General features: G+C 45.3%; 1 protein-coding gene across 1 annotated transcript; it reads left to right on the top strand.

The window, feature by feature from the left end:
• The first annotated feature begins 16,374 nt into the window (after window positions 1-16,374).
• On the top strand, window positions 16,375-25,891 carry LOC131402293 (ral guanine nucleotide dissociation stimulator-like). The gene is made up of 7 exons (XM_058537130.1): window positions 16,375-16,645; window positions 20,404-20,459; window positions 20,636-20,710; window positions 21,480-21,665; window positions 22,069-22,169; window positions 22,669-22,738; window positions 25,798-25,891. The coding sequence occupies exons 1-6, from the start codon at window positions 16,375-16,377 to the stop codon at window positions 22,724-22,726; spliced, it is 747 nt and encodes a 248-aa protein (XP_058393113.1). The 3' UTR covers window positions 22,727-22,738; window positions 25,798-25,891.
• The last annotated feature ends 136 nt before the right edge of the window (window positions 25,892-26,027 follow it).

Here is a 26,027-nt window from a genome sequence, read left to right as displayed (position 1 = left end):
GGGTCTTTTGTTGCCCCATATAAATTTTAGTATTCTTTTTTCTATTTCTGTGAAGAATGTCATTGGGATTCTGATTGGGATTGCATTGAATCTGTAGATTGCTTTAGGTAATATAGACATTTTAACTATGTTTATTCTTCCAATCCACGTGCATGGGATATCTTTCCATTTCTTTATGTCATCGTAGATTTCCCTCAATAATGTCTTGTAGTTCTCATTGTATAGGTCCTTCACCTCCTTGGTAAGATTTATTCCTAGGTATTTTATTCTTTTTGATGCAATTGTAAATGGTATTATCTTTTTGAGCTCTCTTTCTGTTAGTTCATTATTAGCATATAGAAATGCAACTGATTTTTGTAGATTGATTTTGTACCCTGCAACTTTGCTGTAGTTGTTGATTGTTTCTAACAGTTTTCCAACAGATTCTTTAGGGTTTTCTATATATACAATCATGTCATCTGCAAATAGTGAGAGTTTCACTTCTTCGTTACCTATTTGGATTCCTTTTATTCCTTTTTCTTGCCTAATTGCTCTGGCCAAAACCTCCAGTACTATGTTGAACAGGAGTGGTGAGAGTGGGCAGCCCTGCCTCGTTCCTGTTCTCAGAGGAATGGCTTTCAGTCTTTCCCCGTTGAGTATGATGTTAGCTGTGGGTTTGTCATATATGGCCTTTATTATGTTGAGGTACTTTCCTTCTATTCCCATTTTATTGAGAGTTTTTATCATAAATGGATGTTGTATCTTGTCAAATGCCTTCTCTGCGTCTATTGAGATGATCATGTGGTTTTTATTCTTTGTTTTGTTGATGTGATGTATCACGTTGATTGATTTGCGGATGTTGAACCATCCCTGCGTCTCTGGTATAAATCCCACTTGATCATGGTGTATGATCTTTTTAATATATTGTTGTATTCGGTTTGCCAATATTTTGTTGAGGATTTTTGCATCAATGTTCATCAGCGATATTGGCCTGTAATTTTCTTTCTTTGTATTGTCTTTGTCTGGTTTTGGTATCAGGGTGATGTTGGCCTCATAGAATGATTCAGGAAGTGTTCCATCTTCCTCTATTTTTTGGAATAGTTTGAGGAGGATGGGTATTAAATCTTCTTTGAATGTTTGGTAAAATTCACTGGAGAAGCCATCTGGTCCTGGACTTTTATTTTTTGGGAGGTTTTTGATTACTATTTCAATCTCTTTACTTGTGATTGGTCTATTCAGATTCTCCATTTCTTCTTGGTTCAATTTTGGGAGGTTGTATAAGTCTAAGAATTTATCCATTTCTTCTAGATTGTCCAATTTGTTGGCATATAATTTCTCATAGTATTCTCTTATAATCCTCTGTATTTCCATGGTATCCGTTGTAATTTCTCCTCTTTCATTTCTAATTTTATTTACTTGAGCCTTTTCTCTTTTTTTCTTAGTTAGCCTGGCTAAGGGTTTGTCTATTTTGTTTATCTTCTCGAAGAACCAACTCTTTGTTTCATTAATCCTTTCTACTGTTTTTTTGGTCTCAATATCATTTATTTCTGCTCTGATTTTTATTATTTCTCTCCTTCTGCTGGCTTTGGGCTTTGTTTGTTCTTCTTTTTCTAGTTCTGTTAGGTGTAATTTAAGGTTGCCTATTAGGGCTTTTTCTTGTTTGTTAAGGTGGGCTTGTATCGCTATGAGTTTCCCTCTCAGGACCGCTTTTGCTGCGTCCCATATGGTTTGATATGGCATGTTATCATTTTCGTTTGTTTCCAGATAGTTTTTGATTTCTCCTTTAATTTCATCAACGATCCATTGGTTGTTCAGTAGCATGTTGTTTAATCTCCACATTTTTGTCACTTTCCCAGTTTTTTTTTCCTGGTTCATTTCCAGTTTCATAGCCTTATGGTCTGAAAAGATGCTTGTTATGATTTCAATCTTCTTAAATTTATTGAGGCTTGCTTTGTTTCCCAACATATGGTCTATCCTAGAGAATGTTCCATGCGCGCTTGAGAAGAATGTGTAGTCAGCTGTTTTTGGGTGGAGTGCTCTGTATATGTCTACTAGGTCCATCTCGTCCAGTTTTTCATTTAAGTCTAATATTTCTTTATTAACTTTTTGTCTGGATGATCTATCCATTGCTGTAAGTGGGGTGTTAAGATCCCCTACTATTATTGTGTTGTTGTTGATTTCTCCTTTTAGGTTTGTTAATAGTTGTTTTATGTACATTGGTGCTCCTATGTTGGGTGCATATATATTTATAAGTGATATGTCTTCTTGATGGAGTGTCCCTTTTATCATTATATATTTCCCTTCTCTGTCTTTCTTAACCTGTTTTATCTTGAAGTCTACTTTGTCTGATATGAGTATGGCAACACCTGCTTTCTTTTGTTTGCCATTAGCTTGGAGTATTGTCTTCCATCCTTTCACTCTGAGCCTGTGCTTGTCTTTAGTGCTAAGATGTGTTTCCTGAAGGCAGCATATTGTTGGGTCTTGCTTTTTAATCCATCCTGCCACTCTGTATCTTTTGATTGGAGAGTTCAATCCATTTACATTTAGGGTAATTATTGAAATATGAGGGTTGAATGTTGCTGTTTTGTCACTTATTTTCTGGTTCTTTTGCATTTCCTTTGTTTCTTGTCCCATTTGTTTTGGACTGCCAATTCAGTTTGGTTGTTCTGTCTTATGATTCTTCTAGTTTTCTCGTTGTTTATCATATGTGGTTTTAATTTGATTATTTGTTTAGTGGTTACCTTGAGGTTTGGGCGAAAAATCTTCTGTATGAGATAGTCCATTATCTGATAGCCTCCTATTTCCTTATACTAAGTCAATTCAGTCACTTTCCTCTTCCCCTTCTAAGTTGCTCTTGTTATACCTTATTCTATCTTGTGTTGTGGCTGTGTGTTTACAGTGATGAGGTTAAATTTATTTTTGGTGAATTTCTTCCTTTGATCTTTGAGTTTAGTATTTAAGTGGTTGCTAACCTATTCCGGTAAAGATCTACTATTTCTCTGATTTTGTCTACCTACTTTTCTCCTTACTCCAAGCTTTGTGTTCCTTTTCTCTTCTTGTTTTCAGGCCTGAGGGCCTTCTTGAGTATTTCTTGTAGTGGCGGTCTCGTGGCCATGAACTCCCTTAGCTTTTGTTTATCTGGGAGAGTTACTATTTCTCCATCATATTTGAAGGATATTTTTGCTGGATAGAGTATTCTTGGCTGAAAGTTTTTGTCTTTTAGTATTTTGAATATATCATTCCAGTCTCTTCTAGCCTGAAAAGTTTCTGTTGAGAAATCCGCTGAGAGCCTGATGGGAGTTCCTTTGTACGTTATTTTTTGTTTTTGTCTAGCTGCCCTTAATATTGTTTCTTTGTCGTTGACCCTGGCTAGCCTTACCACTAGGTGTCGTGGTGAAGGCCTTTGTCTGTTAATATATATAGGTGTCCTGTTGGCTTCGCTTGCTGGTATTTCCTGCTCCTTCCCCAGATTTGGGAAATTTTCAGCTATTATTTCCTTGAATAGGCTCTCTGTTCCTCTTTCCCTCTCCTCTCCCTCAGGAATACCTATAATTCTTATGTTACATTTTCTAATAGAGTCCGATATTTCTCGGAGTCTTTCTTCATTTCTTTTTAGTCTTAGTTCTCTCTCTTCTTCCATCTGGAGTATATCTGTATTCCTATCCTCTAAAGTACTAATTCTTTCCTCCATATTGTCAGCTCTGTTCTTTAAAGATTCCAGGTTCTCCTTTATCTCCTCCATTGTGTTCTTCATCTCCATCAGCACTGATAGGTTTTTCTTTATGATTTCAATCTCTTTTGTGAAGAAACTCCTAATCTCATTGAATTGTTTGTCTGTGTTGTCTCGTATTTCGTTGAGTGTTTTTATGATAGCTATTTTGAAATCTCTGTCATTTAGTTTATGGATTTCTGTGTCGTCGGGGTTGATTTCTGGGTGCTTGTCATTTTGTTTCTGGTCTGGTGATTTCATATATTTTTGCATTGTGGTTCCTGTGTTGGTTTTGATTTTCCTCATCCTGGAAGTCTCTGGTTGCAATTTCCACCTGCCGCCACTGTCTGGTGGTAAAGGGCTGTGTAGTCTAAGCCCTCTGCGCTCTGCCCCAGTTTTTCTGCTGCGATCCGCAGTTTTGTTTTGTTTTGTTTTGTTTTTTTTCCCCACTGCGATCCACGGGTCCAATCCAGTTTATTCAGGTCTGCCTCGGACCGCTAGATCTGGTCGAGCTGCAGAGTCCGGGTTGCGGGGAGGGGGGAGCTCTCTCTTTTGCCCTCTGGGTCCCTGACGTGGGAGGCTTCTCGTTTGCCCCTCTTTATCCGCTCTCTGGGTTGCTCAGATGTTGATGGTAGCCCTGTGGCTCCTCTGAGCCCTCTGTGCGGGAGTTTCCCACTGGCTTAGAGAGCCCGAAGAGCTACAGTTTCCCGCCGAGGGCCGCCCCTCCCCCCTCTCTGGGAGCCGCGCGGACCGGATCGCTGATCTGATGGGGAGGGAGCGGAGTTCTCCTTACCTCTCCCCACTTCCTCCGGGGGCCCAGCACGTTCCGCTCTCAGACGTGCGGCAGTGTGGATCCCTCCGCTCTAGCTTTTCACTGTCTGGGATTCCGTTGTTGGTCTGTGGCTGTTGCTTTTGTTGTATCTTGTGGGGGAAGAATTCACGGGAAAGCTCACTCCGCCATGATGCTGACGTCACTCCTACATTGATCGATTTTTGAATGTTGAACTCCCATTGTATATCAGGAATAAATTTCACTTGGTCGTAGTGTATAATTCTTTTAATACGCTCTTGAATTCGGTTTGCTAGTATTTTGTTGAGGATTTTTGCATCTATGTTCATCAGCGGTAATGGTCTGTAATTTTATTTTCTTTTAGTGTCCTCGTCTAGTGTTGGTATCAGGGTAATGCTGGCCTCATAAAATGAGTTTGGAAGTGTTCTCTCTTTTTCAATATTTGACAGAATGTAAGAAGGCTTGTTTTCAATACTTCTTTTTATGTTTGGTAGAATTCACCAGTGTATTCATCTGGTCCTGGGTTTTACTTTCTTGAGAGATTTTTTTTTTAGATTTCTTGAAATATTAATGACATATAACATATGTAAGTTTCAGATAATCAAGATGATGATTTGTGAAAGGATTACCACAATACGGTGAGTTAGCACCTCCATTCCCTCACATAATTAACTTGTTTTTTCTAGCTATCAATTTTAAGATCTACTCTCTTAACTTTCAAGTATATAATATAGTATTGTTAATTATGGTCACCATGCTGTACAATAGATCCCCAGAACTTATTCATTTTACAGCTAGAAATTTGCACACTTTGACTCACATCTCCCCTTTTCCCCCACCCCCGAGGCCCTGGCAAACACCATTCTAGTCTCCATTCCTTTGAGTTCGGCTTTTTTAGATTTCACATATGAGTGAGAATATATAGTATTTGTTTCTCTCTCTCTGACTTATATCACTTAGTGTAATGCCTTACGGTCCATCCATGTTGTTACAAAATGCAGGATTGCATTCTCTTGCATGGCTAAATAATATTCCATTGTATATTTCATGTATATATACATATACCTCACATTTTATCTATTTATCCATTGATGGACACATAGATTGTGTCCACATCCTCAGTTTGTGAATAATGCTGAAATGAACATGGAGGTGCAGATATCTCTTCAGAATAGTGATTTCAATTCCTTTGGATATACAACCAGAAGTGGAATTGTTCATTTATATAGTATTTCTATTTCTATTTTTTTGAGAAAATTCCATATTTTATCCATAGTGACTGTAGCAATTTGCACTCATACCAACAGTGCACAGCGTTCTCTTTTCTACACAGTCTAGCCAACACTTGTTGTCTGTTGTCTCTTTGAAAATAACCATTCTAGCAAGTGTGAGGTGATATCTCATTATGGTTTTGATTTCATTTCCTTGATGATGAGTGATTACGAGCATCTTCGCATGTACCTGTTGACAATTTTTATGTCTTCTTTGGAAAAGCATCTAATCAGGTCCTTTGACAATTTTCATACTGTTTTGTTGGTTTCTTTGCTGTCGAGTTGTAAGAGTTTCTTATATATTGTGGATATGAGCCCCTTTAGTTTACCTATTGTTTCATTTGCTGTGCAGAAGCTTTTTAGATTGATGTCATCCCACTTGTTAAGGTTTGCATTCATTGCTTGCACTTTTGATGTTATATCCAAAAAAATCATTGTCAAGCCCAGTTTCATGGGGATTTTTTCTTTATATTTTCTTACAGTTGTTTTATATTTGGTGTCTTACATTTATGTCTTTAATTCAATATGGTCTCATTTTTAGAGTGGTGTAACATAGGGGTCCAATTTCAGTTTTATGCATGTGCTTATCCAGTTTTCCCAAGACCATGTATTGTAGAAGCTATCCGTTCCCCATGGAGTCTTCTTAGCTGACTAGTCAACTGTTAGCAAAGTGTATGTGTGTGGTTTTATTTCTGGGCCCTTGATTCTGTTCTATTGGTCTATGTGTCTCTTTTTATACCAGTATCATATCATTTTTCTTACTATAGGTTTGTAATAAAGTTTGAAATCAGGAATTGTGATGAATTCATCTTTTTCTTTCTCTGGGTTGCTTTGGTTATTGGAGGTCTTTGTGGATCCATATGAATATTAAGATTGTTCTATTTCTGTGAAAAATGTCACGGGAATTTTAATAGGAATTGCATGGAATCTTGAGATGGCATTGGGTAGCATGGACATTTTAACAATATTAATTCTTCTGATCCATGAACATAAGATATATTTTCATTTCTTTGTGTCTTTGATTTCTTTCATCAATGTCTTATAGTTGTCAGTGTCTAGATCTTTCACTTTCTTGCTTAAATTTATTTATGAGTATTTTACTGTTTTTGATGTTATTGTAAATAGGATTTTTTTCTTTATATCTTTTTTAGATAGTTCATTGTTAGTGTACAGAAAGGCAACAGATTTCTATACGTTGATTTTGTCTCCTGCAGCTTGAGTGAATTGGCTTATTAGTCCTAATAGTTTAAAGGGGAGTCCTTAGGTATTTCTCTATATAAAATCATATCATCTGCAAACAGAGACCACTTTGTTTCTTCATTTCCAATTTAGATGCATTTTATTTCTTTTTCTTGCCAAATGTCTCTGGTTAAGACTTGTAGAAGCATGTTGAAGAGTGCTGTTGAGACTGGGCACGCTGGCCTTGTTCTTTGTCTTAGCAAGAAAGCTTTCATCCTTTCAGTGTTCAATATGATATTAGCTGTGGGTTTTGTCATGTAAACCTTTTATTATATTCAGGTATCTTCCTTCTATAACCTTTCTTGAGAGTTTTTATCATGAAGTGGTGTTGAATTTTGTCAAACTGCTTTTTATGCATTGATTGACATTATTTGATGATTTTTATCTTTCATTCTATTAACGTGGTGTATCACATTCATTGATTTACGTCATGTTGAACTTGTCCCTGTTGATTGATCCTTTTTTTGAGTTTAGATAGTTTTGTTATAATGTGTCCTGGAGAAGAATGTTTTAGTATGAAATTTTAGGGTGACAGATCAGCTTCAGGACCTTGGATGTCTAAAACTCTCCCTACATTTGGGAAGGTGTCAGCTGCTATTTTTTTTAAGTCAGCTTTCTTTTCCTTTCTCCCTGTCTTCTCCTCTGGTACCTTAATAATGCTTGTCTATTTCTTTTCATGGTATCCCATAATTCACACTTTTGTCATTCCTATCCATTTCTTTTTTTCTTTTTGCTTCTTTGACTGGATGATTTCAAATGACACATCTTCTAGTTCACTAATTATTTCTTGTACATGGTTGAATCTGATTTCGAAGCTCTCTATTGAATTCTTCAGTTCAGTCCTTGTGTCCTTCAACTCTAGGATTTCTATTTGTTTTTCCTTAATGATTTCTGTTTCTATGATGAACTTCTCACTTGTTCATGCACTGTTTCCTTATTTCATTTAGTAGTCTATCTGTGTTTCCTTAGAGTTTTATGAATTTCTCAAAGAAAGTTGTTCTGAAGTCTGTCACATATTTCCTATATCTCCATTTCTTGGTTGGTCGTTGGAGTTTTATTCTTTTTCTTTGGTGGTGTCATGGGTCTTTGATTATTCATGATCCTTGTGGCCTTCCATTGGTGTCTGCAAATTTGAGGAAGTAGGTATCTTTTCCACTTTTTACAGACTGGATTTAGCAAAACAAAGCCTTCACAGTCAGCCCATCTAGGAGTCCTAGGTAAGCCATCTGGTGGTGTCCAGGGCAGGCTTGATGCTGGAGTCCTTGGGCAGCCTGGTGCTGGAGTGAGTGGAAAGCTTGGGTCCACGGTATTTTGTCTGGCCTTGGGCACAGCTGGAACCCTGAGTTCATGAGTAGCCCCACTGGAGCCTGATTTGGCAGGTCCTCATTGAGAGCCTGCAGCCACTGGAGTCATCCAGGGCCATGGGAGTTGGCCAGTGCTGGGATGAGCTGAGAGCCTTGGTTCACGGGACACTGCCAGGAGACTTGTGCCATGAGAGACAGCTTGTGCTGGGGTAGGCCAGAACTCTGGATTCCTGGGAGCCTGCTGGGAGCCTGGGGCCACAGGAGCTGCCTGAGGCTGCAGAAGGCAGCAGGCACTGGGTCAAGATGGAAGACTGTGTTCATGGGAACCTGACAGTGCCTGGTGCCATGCGAGCTGCCTGGGGCTGCCTGAGTCAGCAAACACCTGGGTGAGCTGGGGGCCTGGTTTTGTGGGAGCCTGCCTGGAGCCTGGTTCCATGAGAGCTGTCTACAGCTGCTGTAAGTTGCAGGTGGTGTGGTGAGCCATGGGCCTGAGTTCCCAGCAGCCACTGGGGAGCCTGGTACCATGGAATCTACCTGGGATTGCTGGAGCCAGCCATAGGTGGAGTTAGCTGTGGTCCTGTGTTTGTGGGAGCCCATTGAGTGTCCTGTTACAGAAGCTGCCTGTGGCTGTGGGTGCTGCCTGTGGCTGCCTGGAATAGGCAGGAACTTGGGTGAGCCAGGGTCTGGATTCACCAAAGCCCACCAGGAGCCTGGTGCCAAGGACACCACTTCGGGTCACACGAGCCGCCTTGGGCTGTTGAAGATGGCAGCCCCTAGGCTGAGATGTGGGCCTGGGTTCCAAGGAGCCTGGTGGAAGCCTAGTTTCAAGGATGCTGCTTGGAGCCATCAGAGCTGGCATGCTCCAGGGTGAGCCAGGGTCCTGGATTTGCAGAAGCCTACGGGGAGCCTCCTAGGTCCACAGGAGTCAGCCTGGGGCTGGGGCAGGCTGGCTCAGGACTCTGTGGTGAAGTCAGGCAGAGTGGAGAAGTCCTTTCTGGTTGGGAGGTATTTGATTACTGATTCAGTCTGCTTATTTGTTACTGGTCTGTTCAAGATTTCTATTTCTTCATGATTTAGCTTTCGTAGGCCGTTTCTAGGAATTTATCTATTTTGTCTAGGTTATCCAATTTATGAGCATACACTAGTTCAGAATAGTCTCTTCTGATCTTTTTCTTTCTGAAGCATCAGTTGTAATACCTCCTCTTTCATTTCCAATTTAGTTTATTTGAGTCATCTCTCTTTTTTTCTAGATATATTATCTAAGGGTTTGTCACTTTTATTTTTTCAAAAGATCAACTTTTACTTTTATTAATCTTTCACACTGTCTTTCATTTTTTTCTACTCTCCTCTTGATGACTTCCATCCTTCTACTAACTTTGGGTTTCATTTTTTCTTTTTCTAATGCTGTGTGTTGTAAGTCAGGTTGTTTCTTTGACATCTTTCTTCTCTTATAATGTACAAGTTTATCACTATAAACTTTCCTCTTAGTATTACTTTTGCTGCATCCTATAAGTTTTGGTGTGTTTATTGTCTCTTTTTGTATGTCCTGAGCTATTTTCTAATTTCCTTTTTGATTTCTTCTTTGATCTACCTTTTTTTTTGTGAGGAAGATCAACCCTGAGCTAACATCCATGGTAATCCTCCTCTTTTGGCTGAGGAAAACTGGCCCTGAGCTAACATCCTTGCCCATCTTCCTCCACTTTATGTGGGACGCCACCACAGCATGGCCTGATAAGTGGTGCATCAGTGTGTGCCCAGGATCTGAACCTGGGCTGCCAGCAGTGGAGCGCACACACTTAACCGCTACAGCACAGGGATGAACCCCTGATCTACTTTTAAGTATAAGAGTTTTTTGTTGAACTTCTACATATTATTAATGTTCCAGTTTTCCTTCTGTTATTGACTTCTGGTTTCATGCCATTGTGTTGGGAAAAGATACTTGGTATGATTTCAGTCTTCTTAATCTTGTTAAGACTTGTTTTGTGACCTAACACATGATGTGTTCTGGAAAATAGTGTGTGTGACCTTGAGAAGAGTGTACATTTTGTTGCTGTCCAGTAAAATGTTCTGTGTGTGTCTGATAGGTCAATTTAGTATTTCATGTTTTCATGTCTGCTCTTTCCTGATTTTCTGTCTGGATATTCTAGCCATTGTTAAAAGTGGGGTATTGAAGTCTCCTACTATTTGCAACTTATAAAAGTGAGAAGACTCTAATTTTGAGAATATATAAAGATCTCTTAGAACTCAGTTATAAAAGACAAGTCAATGAAAAGGGGTAAACAATTGGAATAGACATGTCTCCAGGAAATACATAGATGACCAATAAGCACAAGATAGATGCTCAGTATCATTAATTATTAGGAAAATTCAAATTCAAAGCACAGTGTGATACTATTTCACACTCAAAATGAAGGCTATATTCAACATAATGGAAAATAACAAGTGTTGGTAAAGATATGGAGAAAGGGAAACCGTCATACATTACGGATGGGAAAGTAAAATGATGCAGCCACTGCAGAAAACAGGTTCGCATTTTTTAATATCTTAAACCTAGAATTACAATTGACCTGGAGAGGCCCATGGTAAATATGTCCACAAGAGCAAGCTTGTCCATGGACATTCAAAGTGACATTGTTCACAATGGTCCAAAAGTGGAACAAACCAAAATATCTATCCAGTTATGACTGCATAAACCAAATGTGGTCTATTCATAATATAGGATTTTATAGAGCCATAAAACGGAATAAGGTACTGCTACCTGCTAGGCCATGGGTTAACCTTGAGACATGTGTGCTCACTCAAGCCATCCACAAAGGCAACAGATAGCATGATGCCATTGAATGAAATGTCCAGAATAGGCAAATAGATGGGGGAGAATTCAGATGAGTTGTTTCCATGGGCTTAGGTTAGAAGAAAATAGAATGTGAATGAGTATGGGTTTGTTTGGGGGTGTTGAAAATGTTCTGGAATTAGATAGTGGTGATAGCCACACAACATAATCATTGTACTAAAAGCCACTGAACTGTATATTTTGAAATGCTTAAAACGGTGTAGTCTATGTTAAGCAGATTTTCTCCCATAAAAATTTTGAATTTTTTAAATTAATCAGGGTATTGGTTAATTTTAGGTTGGTTGGGATATTTAATAATGGTAATTAATGAAGTTCTTATGGGTAGAGCAGGTTGTAGTCAAGAGAGTAAACATCTGATGAGGGCTATAGTAGCAAATCCTATGATTACACAAGCAACAGTCTAAAATCCAGTCCGTTTCCTTTGTTCCCAACTTGGAGAGACTGGCCATGTAAATAGGTCAGTGATCTTAGGGGTCTTGGGTATCTGTTCAAAGATTTGGGTAATGTTATACAATATTTTAACCTCTTGGGCCATCTGATGGAGGTAGGTTTGAATTTGTGTGTTGAGGTACATTCAGCAAGTGGTTCTAGGAAAGGCACAAGCCCCTCTTTCCTTGGCCGGTATAGACAGTCTAGGGTCAGGACATTTTCTAAAACCATTTAGGCAAGAGACTCATGAGACTGTTGTACAAGGGCTAGTATAGGTCCTCATGGAGTTGTTGTCCATGTGGTGTTAAGGTTTTCGATACTTCTTGGTTGCCTCAGTTTCCTGATTTTGTGTGGGTAGTGCCACCGCACCTATGTCCAGTCCAGTCAGTCAATCCTAGTAGAACCGAAACACTCAGTGCTATAGGATTGACAGTGTTTCTATGAGTTGGTGGTAGCCAGTCAGGGCAGGAAACTCAGGGGACCTGAGACCTGAGGGAAGCAGGCTGAGAGAGAGACAAAGATGCATTGCAGACTATAGCCTGGAGTAAGTTGCTCAGATGGCTGGGGAAGACAGAAGCTCACTGGGTGAGAGCCTTGTGATATCAGCCCACAGTAAAATCCAAAAGTGGATGTTCCTGGTGTAAAATATTCATTAGGGGTCTTGGAGGTAAAACCAGTAATTTGCACCCATTCACTGGTTCCCTGTGCTGTATGATTTCAAGGGATATGGTTAAAGTGTTTGTTGGTCAAGAGCTGTTTGGGCCTGGGCACAAAATCACCAAGGTGGCCTCAAAGTCTACCTCAAAGTGACCCCTCAAGGAGCTGTTGGGGCAGAAAGTGGGTGGAGCATTTTGAAGGAAGCCTGGAGCAAAGATGATGTTGTTTGATGGATTTGGCTACAACTGAGTCTCTCCGCAGTGTAAGCCCTTCAGCTGCGGTACAATAGGTGATTGGAGGCCAAGTGACAGACCCTGTGACTCCTGATTCCCAGTGCATGGGCAGCCCTCTCAGCCCATAAATGGTGGTGGTGTTTGTGAATCATCTTGCTGGTAGTGTGGAAGGTATAGGGGACGTGTGGTGGGACACGTCCTGATAGTGTTGGGAGGGACTGTGTGTGAGATTACGGTGTTGAAAGGGAAGGACTGGAGGCAGGTGCAGTGCGTGTATGACCAACAACGGTCAGTGAAGGGACAGCCGAGGTGTAACTAGGGAAATCAGGGACCAGCAGAAGTCATGTGTTTAAAACAAGACATCAGGCCTAAATGGAGCCACTTAGGTTACGCCCCATGTCAACAAGCGGAGACTTAATTAGACTTTTGGCCCTCCCAGTGATGGAATCTTAAACCAGTCAATCAGGAAGCACCTGATGAGCAACACGAGTAGGTCATCTTCCTGATAGAGCCCTGCCATCCCCTAAAGGAAGGTAACCTTGCAGTAACCAACCCGCTTTGCTGTCTAGTGTAACTTAATTGTTCCTGCTCCCTTCTGCCTATAAAAGTCTTTCATTTCGTACAGCTCCTTGGAACTCCTTTCTCTCTGCTAGACTGGATGCTGCCTGATTCATGAACTGTTGAATAAAGCCAATAAGATATTTAAAATTTACTCAATTTTGTTTTGTTTTGTACTAGTTTGGTGGCAGCAGTGGGATCCAAAGGAGATATCTCATAGCTTTGGGGATGAGAAACACAGGCATTGGTACCTGCAAAACCTTTGAGTTCTCCATCTTTTTTTGCTGTTTCTGAGTCTTGTTGGTAAGTTCCTCTCAGATCTGAGATCCACTGTCTTTTCATTGAGCTCCCGATCTAACTGGCTTCCCAGTCCAGGGCCAATGGGTCAGTCTAGATTGACAGGATGCTCTATCAGAGCATCAGTCTTACCCCTTGGCTAGTCAGCAGTGCCAGACAAAGGCTTAGTGAGTCAGCTTGAACTGGCGAAGGATTCTACCAGGAACCTGAGTCCCTGGCCCTTGGTTAGTCCACAGTACTCATTTGTTGGGGTCTGCTGGTTGAGTCTGTAGTCGCCATGTGTTAGGGTCTAGTGGTTCAGTCCATAGTTTTTGCTAATGGAGAGGAGTGGAAGAAATGTGTGTTCCATGCACACCCAGTCCTTGAAAACTTCCCACGTGCATTTTACATGCATTTTCCCCTCTGTTGATGGTCGATGAGTTTTAAGGAAATGGTGAAGGTACAGTGTGGAGGAATTGTGGGTTTCTGCATGACTAACTCGAGGAGTGCTGCCCCCTCAACCTGAACAGCCACCCGGCACTACTGGAAATGAAAGACATCCCCTCATCGTGGATTGGAAGACTCCTTATTGTGACAATGTCAACATTATCCAAAGAGATCAATAAATCCAGTGCACTCCTAATCAAAATCTCAAGGATGTTTTGTGCTGAAATGGAAAAAAAACCATCCTAAAATTCTTATGGAATCTCAAGTAAGCCCAGATACCAAAAATAATCTTGAAAGGAGGTGCTAAGTTGAAGGACTGATTCTTCCTGATTGAAAACTAACTACAAATCTGCAGTATCAAAACAGCATTGTCATGGCATAAAGACAGACATATTGACCAATGGAAACAGAATTGAGAACCCAGAGATTAACCCTCACCCATATCATCAAATGATGTTTGACAAGGGTGCCAAGATTATTCAATGGGGAAAAGTCTTTTCAACAAGTTGTGCTGGAAAGAGTGGATATCTACATGCAAAAGAATCAATTTGGACCCTTACATAACACCATACACAAAGCCTAATTTCCAGTAGATCAAAGACCTAAATGTAAGAGCTAAAACTATAATACCCTTAGAAGAAAACATAAGACAAAATTTTACAAGAGAGAATTTGGTAATGATTTCATGGATATGACACTCAAGGAGCAGGCAATAAAATAAGAAAATACACATACTGGACTGCATGTATATTAAAAAGTTTTGTGCCTCAAAAGACATTATCAATAGAGTAAAAGCACAGTCCACAGGATGGGAGAGACCATATTTGCAAACCATGTATCTGACAAGGCCTTAATATCCAGAATAGATAGAGAACTCCTAAATTCAACAACAAAATCAAACAACCCAAATCAAAATTGAACAAAGTACATGAGTAGACATATCCTCAAAGAAGATCTGCAAATGACCCATAAGCATATGAAAAGATGCTCAACATCAGTAATCATTAGGGAAATGCAAATCAGAAACACAGTGGGAGACCATCTCACATTCATTAGGATGGCATCTATCAAAAAATAAAAAGAAGAAGAAGAAAAAGAATAGAACCAGTGTTGGCCAAGATGTGGAGAATTTGGAACCCTTGTGCACTGTCTTGGGAATATAAAATATATGGTTGCTGTAAAAATCAGTATTACAATTCCTAAAAAAATTTAAAAATATAATTACATAGGACCCAGCAATTCCACTTCTGGGTATATACTCCCCCAAAGAGTTGAAAACATGTTCTCCAAAACATATTTCAACACCCATATTCATAGCATCATTATTCATAATAGCTAAAACATGGAAGCCACCCAAGTATTGTAACCAAGGAAGGGCTTGCTGCCCAATGCACCCCTTAGGCCAACCATGAGATGCCCGCTCTTGTAGAAGGGAAAAAGCTTTATTACAAGGTTGGCCAGCAGGGAGACAGGAGACAAAGTTTAATTCCTTCTCCCCAATATGCAGTTGAAAAGGGCTTTTTAAGGGCAAAGGAGTGGGTGCGGGAAGGTTGGGGTCAGTCCTAGGCATTTTGCTCAAGAAGATTTTCACGTTCTGTCCTACATCCCACGTTCAAAAGGCGGTGTCCTTAACATGATCGGCAGGGGAGTTCTTGGTCCCCCAGGTCATCCTCCGTCACTTGTGCAGTCACGGTTTGAATCTTGCCAGCCATCTTATGGTCTCATTGGCTCAAACCAGTTGAAAATTGCTCAAGGAGGAAAAACAAGAGTTTCTGAAAAGCAACTCATGGCCCAAGACTAGAACCTTAGTAAATATCATATGGAACGTGGCTTAAGAAAGTAGTCTCCAGGGGACCATTGATAAAAATCTGGTTGTGGCCCCATTTTATTTTGGGCTTGGTTTTGGGCCGGGCTATGGTATCTGTCCAGGGATGTATGGATATGCAAAATGTGGTATATACATACAATGGCATATTATTCATCCTTAAGAAAGGAGGGAAATTCTAAGATATGGCACACCATGGGTGAACCTTCAGGATATGACTCTAAATGAAATAAGCCAGTCACAAAAATACAACATTGTGTGATTTCCCTTCTATGAGGTTCCTGAAATCGCCAGATTCAGAGAGACAGAAAATAGAACGGTGTTTGCCAGTGGCTGGGAGGAGGAGGAATGTGAAGTTATTCATGAATAAGTATAAAGTTTCAGTTTTGCAGGATGAAAAGTGTTCTGATGATGGATCGTGGTGATGATTGCACAACAATATTAATGTATTCAATGCACTTAAAGTGTACTTAAATATATCGATGTAGCCCGATGACTTGGCCTGGCCGAGCACATGCTTGTGCTGTTGCACATCTTACCCCTCACTGTACAGTTGGGAAACTGGCCCAGAAAGAGGCAAGTACTGGCCCAGACCACAGGAGGTAGTCAGGGTCTCGAAGACTAGACAGAGCTCTGGCTTCCTTGACCAAGCCTCCAACCCTTCCCTCAGGGGCCCTTTGGCAATGAGAGACATTAAGATCCTAGGGGGTTGATGGCCACGCCTCTCCATATGGGGTCATTTTCCTCTCCTCATCATCACATGTGCACAGGCACACCCACTCACACTGACTTCTCATGTAGGGGCCATGGAGGTGCAGTCAAGAAAGACCCGACTCCGGAGAATTGACAAGAGGCAGGAAGGAGAGAGGGTGGAGGCAGCTCTCCCACAGGGCCATAGCATCCGTTCTCCTAGATACGTGCCCAGGGGCCCAGTGATGGGGAGAGGAATCCCTAAGGATCCTAGGTTTCCACCTGTTCCAGACCCATCCCTGGCCCAGCTTAGAAAGCACAAGACTGGGTCCCTGCAGTCCACCTCTGTGTGCTCCCAGAACTATGATCAGCCCACCCTCCCCTTGTGTAGGCATTGGGAACAGAAGAGAAGACCTCAGTGAGTGTTGTCCTGTATAAAGTGGCGTGCATCCAGCGGGTGACACCAAGGGTTCCATGAACTCACAACGAGTCTGTTGGACTAGGTTCTCTGTTGATGACCTACTGTGCTCTGCAATGCTGAGAAAATGCTTTCCACCCACTTGAGATCGTTTAGAACTGAGGATGCTTGGGGGTTTGGGTGGATGAGAACTGGGGATAAGGAGAAAGATGCCAGAGCACTGGACACCAAGTCTAGAGATGAGAGAGAAGACCAGTCCCTGTTGGACCCTCGGGGTCCTCATCTGGAGGCAGGGGGGAGTCATTGTCCTGGTTGAGGTTGGATGCCACAGGAGTGGAGGACACCTGGTGGGGGACAGCAAGATGAAGGAAAAGGTAGGCTCCCGAGATTCCTCCTACTCCCGCGAAAGTGACAGTTCCTGCTCCTTTACCCTAGAGAGCCTCCGGTCTTGAGGACACCCAAAGAACGGTTCCTTTCTGTTTGGCGGAGATTTGGTAAGGGCTGCAGTTCTAGTGATGGCCACCAAGGTGTGGGCAGCCTCTTGTGTCAGTGGTGGCCAGTGAGTTTTTGTTTTTATTTTTTTCAGTTGTATTGAGATATACTTGATATACAGCACTTTGCAAGTTAATATTGTTGTGTGGTATATTTGAAAGTTGCTAAGAGAGTAGATCCTAAAACCTCTCATCACCAGGAAAAAACCTTTTATTTCTCTTTGGTGATTGATGTTAACTAAATTTATTTTGGTAACTGTTATATAATATATATACACATCAAGTCCTTTCCTTCTGCTGTAAACCTGGAATTTACTCAGTGTCCACTGAACTTTACTTGACCTCCTGGAGCAGCAAAGAATCAAGTAGAGGTCTTTCTGGCTGACCCCCTGCCTCAGAAACAACTTGTACCTCCTATTACTAGTGTTCATCTCCACAATCAAAGTTGGTCAGAAGCACGGGGCGGAGTGCAAGATCTTCCCATGTACTCATTCAGCAGCTGTGCAATGAACACTCATCCTGTGCCAGGTGCCCTGGTGGGCCAAAGTGCAGGATGAAAATGACCAAGTTGTCCCTGCCTGCCAGGAGCTCACACTCTAGAGGGGAAATGGACAAAAGCAAAGACATGAAAAAGAAAAGAGAAAGTGCTGTAGAGAAACACAGCAGGGGGCTGTGAGGGAGGGCTGGGCATCACTGAGTAGGAGGGTCTGAAAGGCCTCACTAGGGTGACATTTGCTGGGAGCAGAATGACAAGAGGGTGCCAGCCCTGCATTAGTCTAGGAGCAGTGTGTCAGGGAGATGGCACCACTGGTCCTGAGTCTCACAGGCAGAAGTGACTTTGGCCAGAGGGGGTTAGAAAGGTGGCCAGTGCAGCTGGAGGGAGGCTAGGAGGAGAGAACAGGAGCTGGGGTGGAATGTAGGGCCAGGGCCTGGTAGGCTGTGTCAGTTACGTTTCCCTCTCTGACTTCATTGCCTGTAACTTTGCACTTCAAAACTACAAATGATGACTATCTGACAATTTGTGTGGATCAGCAATCAGGCACGTTTTAGCTGGGTGCCTCTGCCTCAGTGAGTTTGACAGGTTGGGGCTGTGGCTACACATGAGACTCGACTGGAGGAGGACTGGCCCCCAAGTTCACTGTCAGCCTTCAGGGTTCAGTTTGGACTGAGAGCCTGAGTTTCTTTCTGTCTGTTGGCCTGGGCAGTCCGGTGCTTCTCTCCTCTATAGGCCACCACATTGGGCAGCCCCACACACTGGTATTTGATTCCTCAGTTACAGGGATTCGACAGTGAGAGAGAGAGAGAGATGGAATATGAGAGAGGGATTAAGAGGAAGTGAGAGATATTTTTAGTCAAAATTTAGACAAGACATCCCATCACTTTGGCTGTTATTATGTTAAGAAGACAGTTACTACCACTTGGTTCCACGGGAATGGCTATTCCATGGGTGGGGCTTACTGGGTACCACTGAGGGGGCTGCCCACCTCACAGGCCAAGATGAGGCACTTGGGTCTCATTCTCCATTAAACAGGAACAAATCTAATGGTTTTATGCTGCAGGATGGCAGTATCTAAATTTCCATTAGTTTCAACCCCCCGATGATGCTGACCTGAAAATGAGGCCAAGTTGGAAGTGACTGTTCCAATATCACATTGCTAGAACCCAGGCCTGTTTTGAGTGGTGTTCTGTGTTACCTGTCACCCCTTCTTGTTATTCTTCCATCTCTAAGTTTGTGCCTTAGGTACCTGTGACACCAGCCCACAGGGGTAATAGATATTATGACATATAAACCGGGTGACATCCCTAGGAAGTAGATTCTAGCCTGATCCCCATGGTGCAGGTTTGGAGACTGGGGAGGACCTGAGAGGCACAGGGATTTTCCCAGGGTGAAGAACTGGTAAGAAAAAGGAGGTCTGCATTCATCTCTGTCTCCTCAAAGCTAGGACCCGACTTAGGTTCCCAGGGAGCTGTGGCTAGGGCTGTGTAGGCTCCTTGTGTACAGTTCAAGAGATGACATGGGGAGGAGGGTGAGCAGCCCGGGTGCAAGGTGCAGCTCTGGACATGTTTGATTGAGGGAAGGTGCCCAGGTAAAGGAAACTTGAAAAGTGACCTCACTTCCTTTGTCATAGACCACAACAGATCTTAGAACTCTGGTAACCAGGCACCCACAGCCCCCCATCCAGCTCACTTGACTGGAGACAGTCAACAGGCAAAAATGTTTTGTTATTGTATCCCAACTTTTGGAGGATCTGGGCTCAAAAAATCCCAGAAAGAGAATATTTTTGGTTGTTGCCGACGTTGTCTCAGCCCTCATCCCTGATGCCTCTGGGTGTCTGGCAGGAGGCAGTGAAGGCTAACACGGGGCAGCCCAGGAAAGGCTAGTGCAGGCCAGGACACAACTGTGATCCCACCTGATCAGCCCCTCACCCCTTGGCCCTCATCGTGTGTGTGTGTGTGTGTGTGTGTGTGTGTGTGTGTTTGTGTCTGTGTGTGTTTGTGAGGAGGGGGGAAGGCAGGGCATGGGGTCAGGTCATTCCTGGGCAGGAGCTGGTTGTTAGGTGTCAGAAGCATGGGGAGTCTGTCATGTTCATAGCTCAGATCATGGCTGGCAGCATGAGAAAGTGAACTCCTCTACTCTTGTGCTACCGAGCCATAGAGGTTTCATCTCCTTCCCTCCCTGACCACACTTCTTTGCAAGGATGTCCCTCTGTGCCTGAACCGAGGAGCAGACTTTCTCTTAGGGGTTGACCCCAGTGGCAGTCTGCAGGCAGCCCCTGATTCCTTCTGGCCCAGCTCCCGAGCAGTCTTTGCAGAACTCCGCTCAGGAGGTCATTGAGGAGCTGCCCAATGGTTTCAACTCCACCAACTCACTAGACAAGGGTCAGGTGCATGAGGCCACAGACGCCATCCAGTGCTGCTCTGAGATGAGATCAGGAGCCACACTCAGGACATTGAGATGACGAAGTTGAACCAGAACTAGGGTGGGACCAGACTTGTGCTGTCCCTTTTTCAAGCTAAAGGGGATGTACACGCAAGTCTCCTGCCTGGTTCGGAGCTGAGCTGCCTTGACCCTCTTACTCTTGCCCAGTGTGAGCTTCTGGAGGCCACTAAGGCAGAGCCAGAGGGTAAGGGGGACTGCAGGCTGGCTACATGGAAGGGAAGTGGGATATTTCCTGTGTTTAGGACACATGGAAAGCCAGCTATGTGAGTGAACTTTTCTCTTTATTCCACTACAGCGGCAGCTGCAGAACTCCAGACAGTGACAGAAGTAGACCAATGGGCAGTGGTGGAGGTAGAACTGGCTCCAGCTCCGTTGACATCACCTCTTCTAGTGCTGGAGTGGGCCTCACCTCCATCAGCAGTGTTGGAGCTGGAGCAAGGGCCAACATTGGCTCCAGCAGGAGAGGTAGCTGTTGAGCTGGACCATCATATCTAGTGGGAAGTCCATCTCCACTTGCGGCTCTTAAGGAGTGTGAGAAGAAGCCCAACCTCACGGCCTTCCCTCCTCAGCTGATGGTGGAGCAGTTGACCATGATGGATGCGGTAAGCAGCTGGGCTCTCAGGGTGAGGTGGAGCAGGCCTTCCCTCTGCCATCGTTGCGCCAGACCTGATCTGGACTTCTATGATCTGGACCCAATTCCTGGCTCTGCCCCTTACCAACTGTATGTCCTGGGCAACTTTCTGAACCCCAAGCCTTTGCTGTCCACCTGCAGGCCATAGAGGTGGACATTAAGAGTACGTGCTGCACAGAATGGCTTTGCCAGCTCCATGAGGTAGAAGAAATGGAAAGCTGGGCAGGGCGTGGCCAATCAATGGTGGAGGGGAACTCACTGTGTGCCGTCAGGTCCACAGTAGCCCAACCGTCTGCTCAGGAGGCTCAACAACCTCAAGACTTATTAGACACCTGACGTGTACTTCACTACAAGGGAGACAAACAAGGCCCGTGGTTGTAGCTGCCACGGGGGAATGTGCATCAGAATGGGGAGTGGGACCAGAGGGCGGATCATGGTGGTGGAAGATGCTCCCTCGGCATGAGCTGAGTTGAGCCACCGTCTGGAGCTTGGGGTTAGCCAGGACGGGCTGGGTGCAAATGCCCCTCTCCCTTCCCTACCCGTATTGGGTCCTGGGTCATCCTGTGCTGGGTACCCTTGGTGGACAGAGAAGAATACCCAGAGACTCTCACAAGACTCAGGCCACATCTTGAGGTTCCTGAGCTCCAGCTCTAAATTGTGACCCCTGCTTGGGACTTTGGGGGCTGTGGACACAGAGCTGGGGTGTGGCAGGGCTGGGTGACACTCTCCCTGTTCCCCAGGAGCTCTTCCAGAAGGTGGTGCCCTCTCAGTGCCTGGGCTTCACCTGGGGCAAGAGGAACAAGCCCGGCAATGAGCACCTGACACCCACTGTCCAGGCCACCGTCGACCACTTCAGAAGGGTGGCCAGCCTCGTCATCATCACCTGCCTCGGGAACGCGAGCATGATGACCCAGGACAGGGCGAGGGTAGGGGAGCACTGGATCCAGGTGGCCCAGGTGTGTTGTGGGAGGCCCAGTGGAGCCCCTCACTGGAGCCTTGGGAATTGTCTCTCCACCTTTATCAGCTCCCAGGATTGAAGTGTGTGGTCTAAGCCCCTGCAAGTCCCTAGGCCCTTCCTGCCAGGGGCACGCTGACCTTAACTCCAGGTCCCAGTGGTAGGATGCTCACTTCCTACCTGGCTCCTTCCCTGGGTTGAGCTAAAATCCTCCTCCCTGTGAGTGTTACTCTTTGGGTCTTAAATGTGCCCTTCTGGGGCTCCCTGAGCGTCTGTCTCATCCAGGAGGGGTGATTTAAATAGAAGGGGATTGAAGCTAGATCAAGAGGGGTTCCAGCACCCCACCTCACACCTCACTCTCTTCCCTTCCCCAGGAGTGCGTGATCCGGAAGAACTTCTCAACCCGCACTGTCATCTCTGTTCTGCAGAAAACCTCCACAAACCACTTGAAGAACACATGGGAGGAAGTTTCCCTGTGGGTAGGCCTCTTTCCATAGGAGGACCAGGGTGGATGGGGGATCTCCTGTATGTCTGCCATTGTCTCCTCAGTCAGCTGGGAATTCCTGGGAGGCAGCAAATGCTGGGGACAGGGCCTGGGCCTCGGTGTGTTGTCTCTAAGTCTCCTGGTGTCCTTAGTGAACCAGTTCTGCTTCAAGACTCAGTTTCCCTAAATGTCAGGTGCTGGGTTGAACCACATTGGAGATATTCAAGTGTTTATAGCAACAGAACTCTACGACCAGTTGAAACTCAAAGTGGTCGAAACAGAGCTGCTCTGTGGATCTTGGGAGTGGACACCCCAGTGACCAACAGGAGAGCACCCTCCTAGTCCCATGGGACCTTAGCACTCAGAGGAGCCCAGTGAGAACACTCTCCCAGGAAGGTTGAATCTCTTGGGTTGTCAAAGAAAAGGGATTTGCACTCAGACCCCTCACATTATCCCTAAATTTATCCTTCCCTCTTTCCCCTCCTCTCAGGGACAGCTCTGAAAAACTGAAGGAGCTCTATAGCCAAGACGAGTCCTTGAGAAGATAACTGATGACCAAGGTAGAGTAAAGGCTGGGCCTCTGGAAAGAGAGGAGGGGAGAGAGGGGGAGGGGGACTGGGCAGGCTGTGGGTTTGATAGTTTCTCACTTGAACTTTCTCTGAAACATTCCTGTCTATCCTGTCCAGGTTAACAAGCAGAAGGATCTGTTAGGCCCCTTGGCCGGTGGGGTTCGATTTTTGGGCAGGAGGCCCTGGTCATGGGACACAGTGGTGTTGGCTGGGCTGTTCCAGGAGGAGTTGCTGAGCTGGTGCCATCAGCAGGTCTCTGGCTTCTATGCATGTCCATCCTGCTGGAAGTAGCGCCTTCCAGGATGTTGGGTTGTTGAGGTGGGTTTAGCCCTCAACCTAAACCTGTCCTCAGCAAGCCAGGCCCCTGCTGCTCCTTCTCTCTTCACCACATCTCCAAAGGAAGGGAACCCTGCCTGCCCCAGGGACATGTATAGCTGGGGATTCCCATGGACCAGGTGGACAAATAGGCTGCTCATCCTTGGGTCTGAACTGCTGGACCAGAGACAGATGTGTGTGCATTCTGGGACCCCCCACTGGACCCCTAGAGCAATCACTCGAGTCAACCACGAGTTTAACCTGAGTGCCTGGTTGGCAATGACATATGCCCCTGGTGGCTTATCAGCAGCGTCTAGGCAACTGATGGATTCTTAGTGGATCCTGCTGAAAGGATGTTAGGAACTTCATGTAAACAGGGAAGGAAAGTGTTCTGTCACCCCTTTCCCTGTGGATCAGAGGTGGCAACTTGGAGGTCCAGTTCCTTAGTGGATAAAGAAAGAGTTCAATGCAGGGGAATGTCCTGAGGGGTTCCTTGGGGAGGAGAAGGCTTTGGCATGGCCACTGTCCCAGCTTGGGGGCCAAACACTCCACGGGACTGGGGCAGGCAGGAGCCACTCAACCAGACTGCCAAGACACCCAGTCCTCTCCATCCACGGCTCGGCCCAGGACCAAGCTTTGAGAGCTCGGGGACAGGACTCTTGTCAGTGGTGGGGCTGGTGGTTAGGGGAGGATGTTGGAACAGAGCCTATGGCTGGGAGGGTCAAGGGGCCTCTCCTCTTTGGGCCCCTGAGCAACTCACTGCCCCTCTTTGGGCTTCTGTATCCTCATCAGGGAAGGGAGGGATGGTGGTTCTGTGGTGCAGGCCTCACAGGGCTGTGATGAGGTAAGAGGGAGGAAAGGAATGTGGGAGCTTTCTGCCTGTTCCACCTGGAGGGGTGAAGGCGAACACAATGATGACAGTCATGTGACTCTGAGTCCTCAGGAGAACCTGTGAAGTAGCTGGAGTTCTCACACCTTCCAGATGAGTAAACAGGCAGAGAGAGTCCAGGCCACAAGCCCAAGCTCACACCCAGAGTGAGAGTTGGAGACGGGCTTGTTCTAGAATCAGAAAACCTTGGAGGGTGGCGTGACATTGTTACCAGTTGACTAGAGTCAGATGTTCAGGGTCGGAGGCCAGTGGTGCTGGAGAGAAATGAGGTGAGGGGAGTATGGCCCACTGACACTGTCCTCGATCCTGGCAGGAGGGGTCCTCCACGTTTGCCTCCCCGGAGATCAGCCCCCAGAGAGTGCACGAGAAGCAGCAGCAGCAGGAGAATATGCCTGTGGGGGAGGGTCTCTGCTGGAGGCCTCAAATAAACAGAGGAGGGCCCTTCCTCTTGCTGCCACAGTGCCTGAATCCCTCAGTAGAAGTGACCAGGAGGAGGGCCTGGGAGATCTGGTGCAGAATGGGTTTGTTGTGGGGAGGGCCAGGGACCGCATACCCTGTGATTTGCCAGAAGCCGGCCCTGGGAGGTGAGGAGGAGGAGTGTGGTGTTCTTGGGGTGTGAAGGGAGGAGGAATTGAGGGGAGGCTTCTGAGGGTCTTAGGCTGCTGCCTGTGGGAACACTGGGGTGGGCAGAGAGTATGAGGGTGAGGACTTTTCAGGGGAGGGTCTCCAGGGGGCAGACTTGAGAGCAAGGGCTCATCCCACACACACCCCGATGTCACAGAGTGTCATCGCATATCTTGGTACTTTCCTCGGTGACCTGCTGATGCTGCACCTGCTGATGGGTGATAATCTCGAGGTGGGTGGACATGAGGAGCAGGTAGGGAGAACCAGGATCCTGAGCCTTGGGATGCAGGAGACTCCAAACTGAGCTCTGAGCTCTCAGCACTTGGCACATCTCTCCTGAGAGCCTCGCAGCCGCCCCTGGGAGCTGGGGCATCAGGCCAATCTTAGGGATAAGTGAACAGAGGCTCCACCTGAGACACCCATTCTGGTTCCCCAGGCTAGGGAAGCTCAGAGCTGCCTGATGGCACAGCTGCATGAGGTTTTATCTGAGTTGGACTCAGCCTCTCCCTCCTATGCTGCCCATGGAGGGAGAGAGACTTTGGGCCTCTCCAAGTCAGGCAGCACATATGTGGCTGAGCAGTCCCGTCTGCCTGAGACCTCACCCTCCAAGTCTGTCATCAGAGAGGGTTGTGATGCCACGTCCCTCAGCCTGACCCCCATGTCCTGCTTCTCTGGATCCCAGAGCCTGGCCTGGGTCCAAGTCCTGTTTTCTCTGCATGCCCCAGCCCCTCTGGGGATCTGGCTGTAGTGCAACATGAGAAAGGGTGGGCATAGGGGGCTAGTCAGGCTAGGGGCCTCTATCTAATGGACTCTGGCTCTCTGCCTTCCAGGAGAACAAGATTAATCTTGAGTAAAGGACTGAGGTGAGCAGCTGTGGCACTCCCTGCGGGGGAGGGGAAAGAGGTGGAAATCAGAGAGCTTCTGGGGAGAAAATTCCCTGGCTCCACCCCCTGTATCTTACATTGAGTGGAAGAGTTTGATAACAGAGAAGTGGGAGACCCATCCAATTGGCGGGTGGCTTGAGGGGAGGATGGCATCAAGTAAAACTTTCTGGAGGAGGGGCTGATTATTCCCATTCTGCAAACAGGTAGAGCCTGGATGGAACTGGAGAGAAGGATGGTTCCCAGGACCGGTCCCCTGCCCCTTACCTCACAACCCACAAGACCCATGCAGCATCCCCCACCAGGCCCTGTCTGAATCCTCTCCTTCCCTCTGGTCCCAGGAATACTGAGTCATGAGGGAGATCCTGCTGCTCCAGGTGGCTGCAAAGAATTACAACCTGGACCCCGAGGAGCGATTTGGGGCCTGGTTCCAGGACATGGTGTTGCTCAACGAGAACGGTAGGTGAGGCCGGACAGGAGTTGGGTGAGGGCAGGGGTGGACTCTCCCTGTTGGCCAGTCCAGAGAGCCTGTCTCTGTGACCCCCAACTCAGGCCCAGGACTTATTGCATG

This window comes from Diceros bicornis (genome assembly GCF_020826845.1).
Source record: "Diceros bicornis minor isolate mBicDic1 chromosome 39 unlocalized genomic scaffold, mDicBic1.mat.cur SUPER_39_unloc_2, whole genome shotgun sequence".
NCBI lineage: Eukaryota > Metazoa > Chordata > Mammalia > Perissodactyla > Rhinocerotidae > Diceros > Diceros bicornis.
This window is presented reverse-complemented; position numbering and strand designations above follow the sequence as displayed.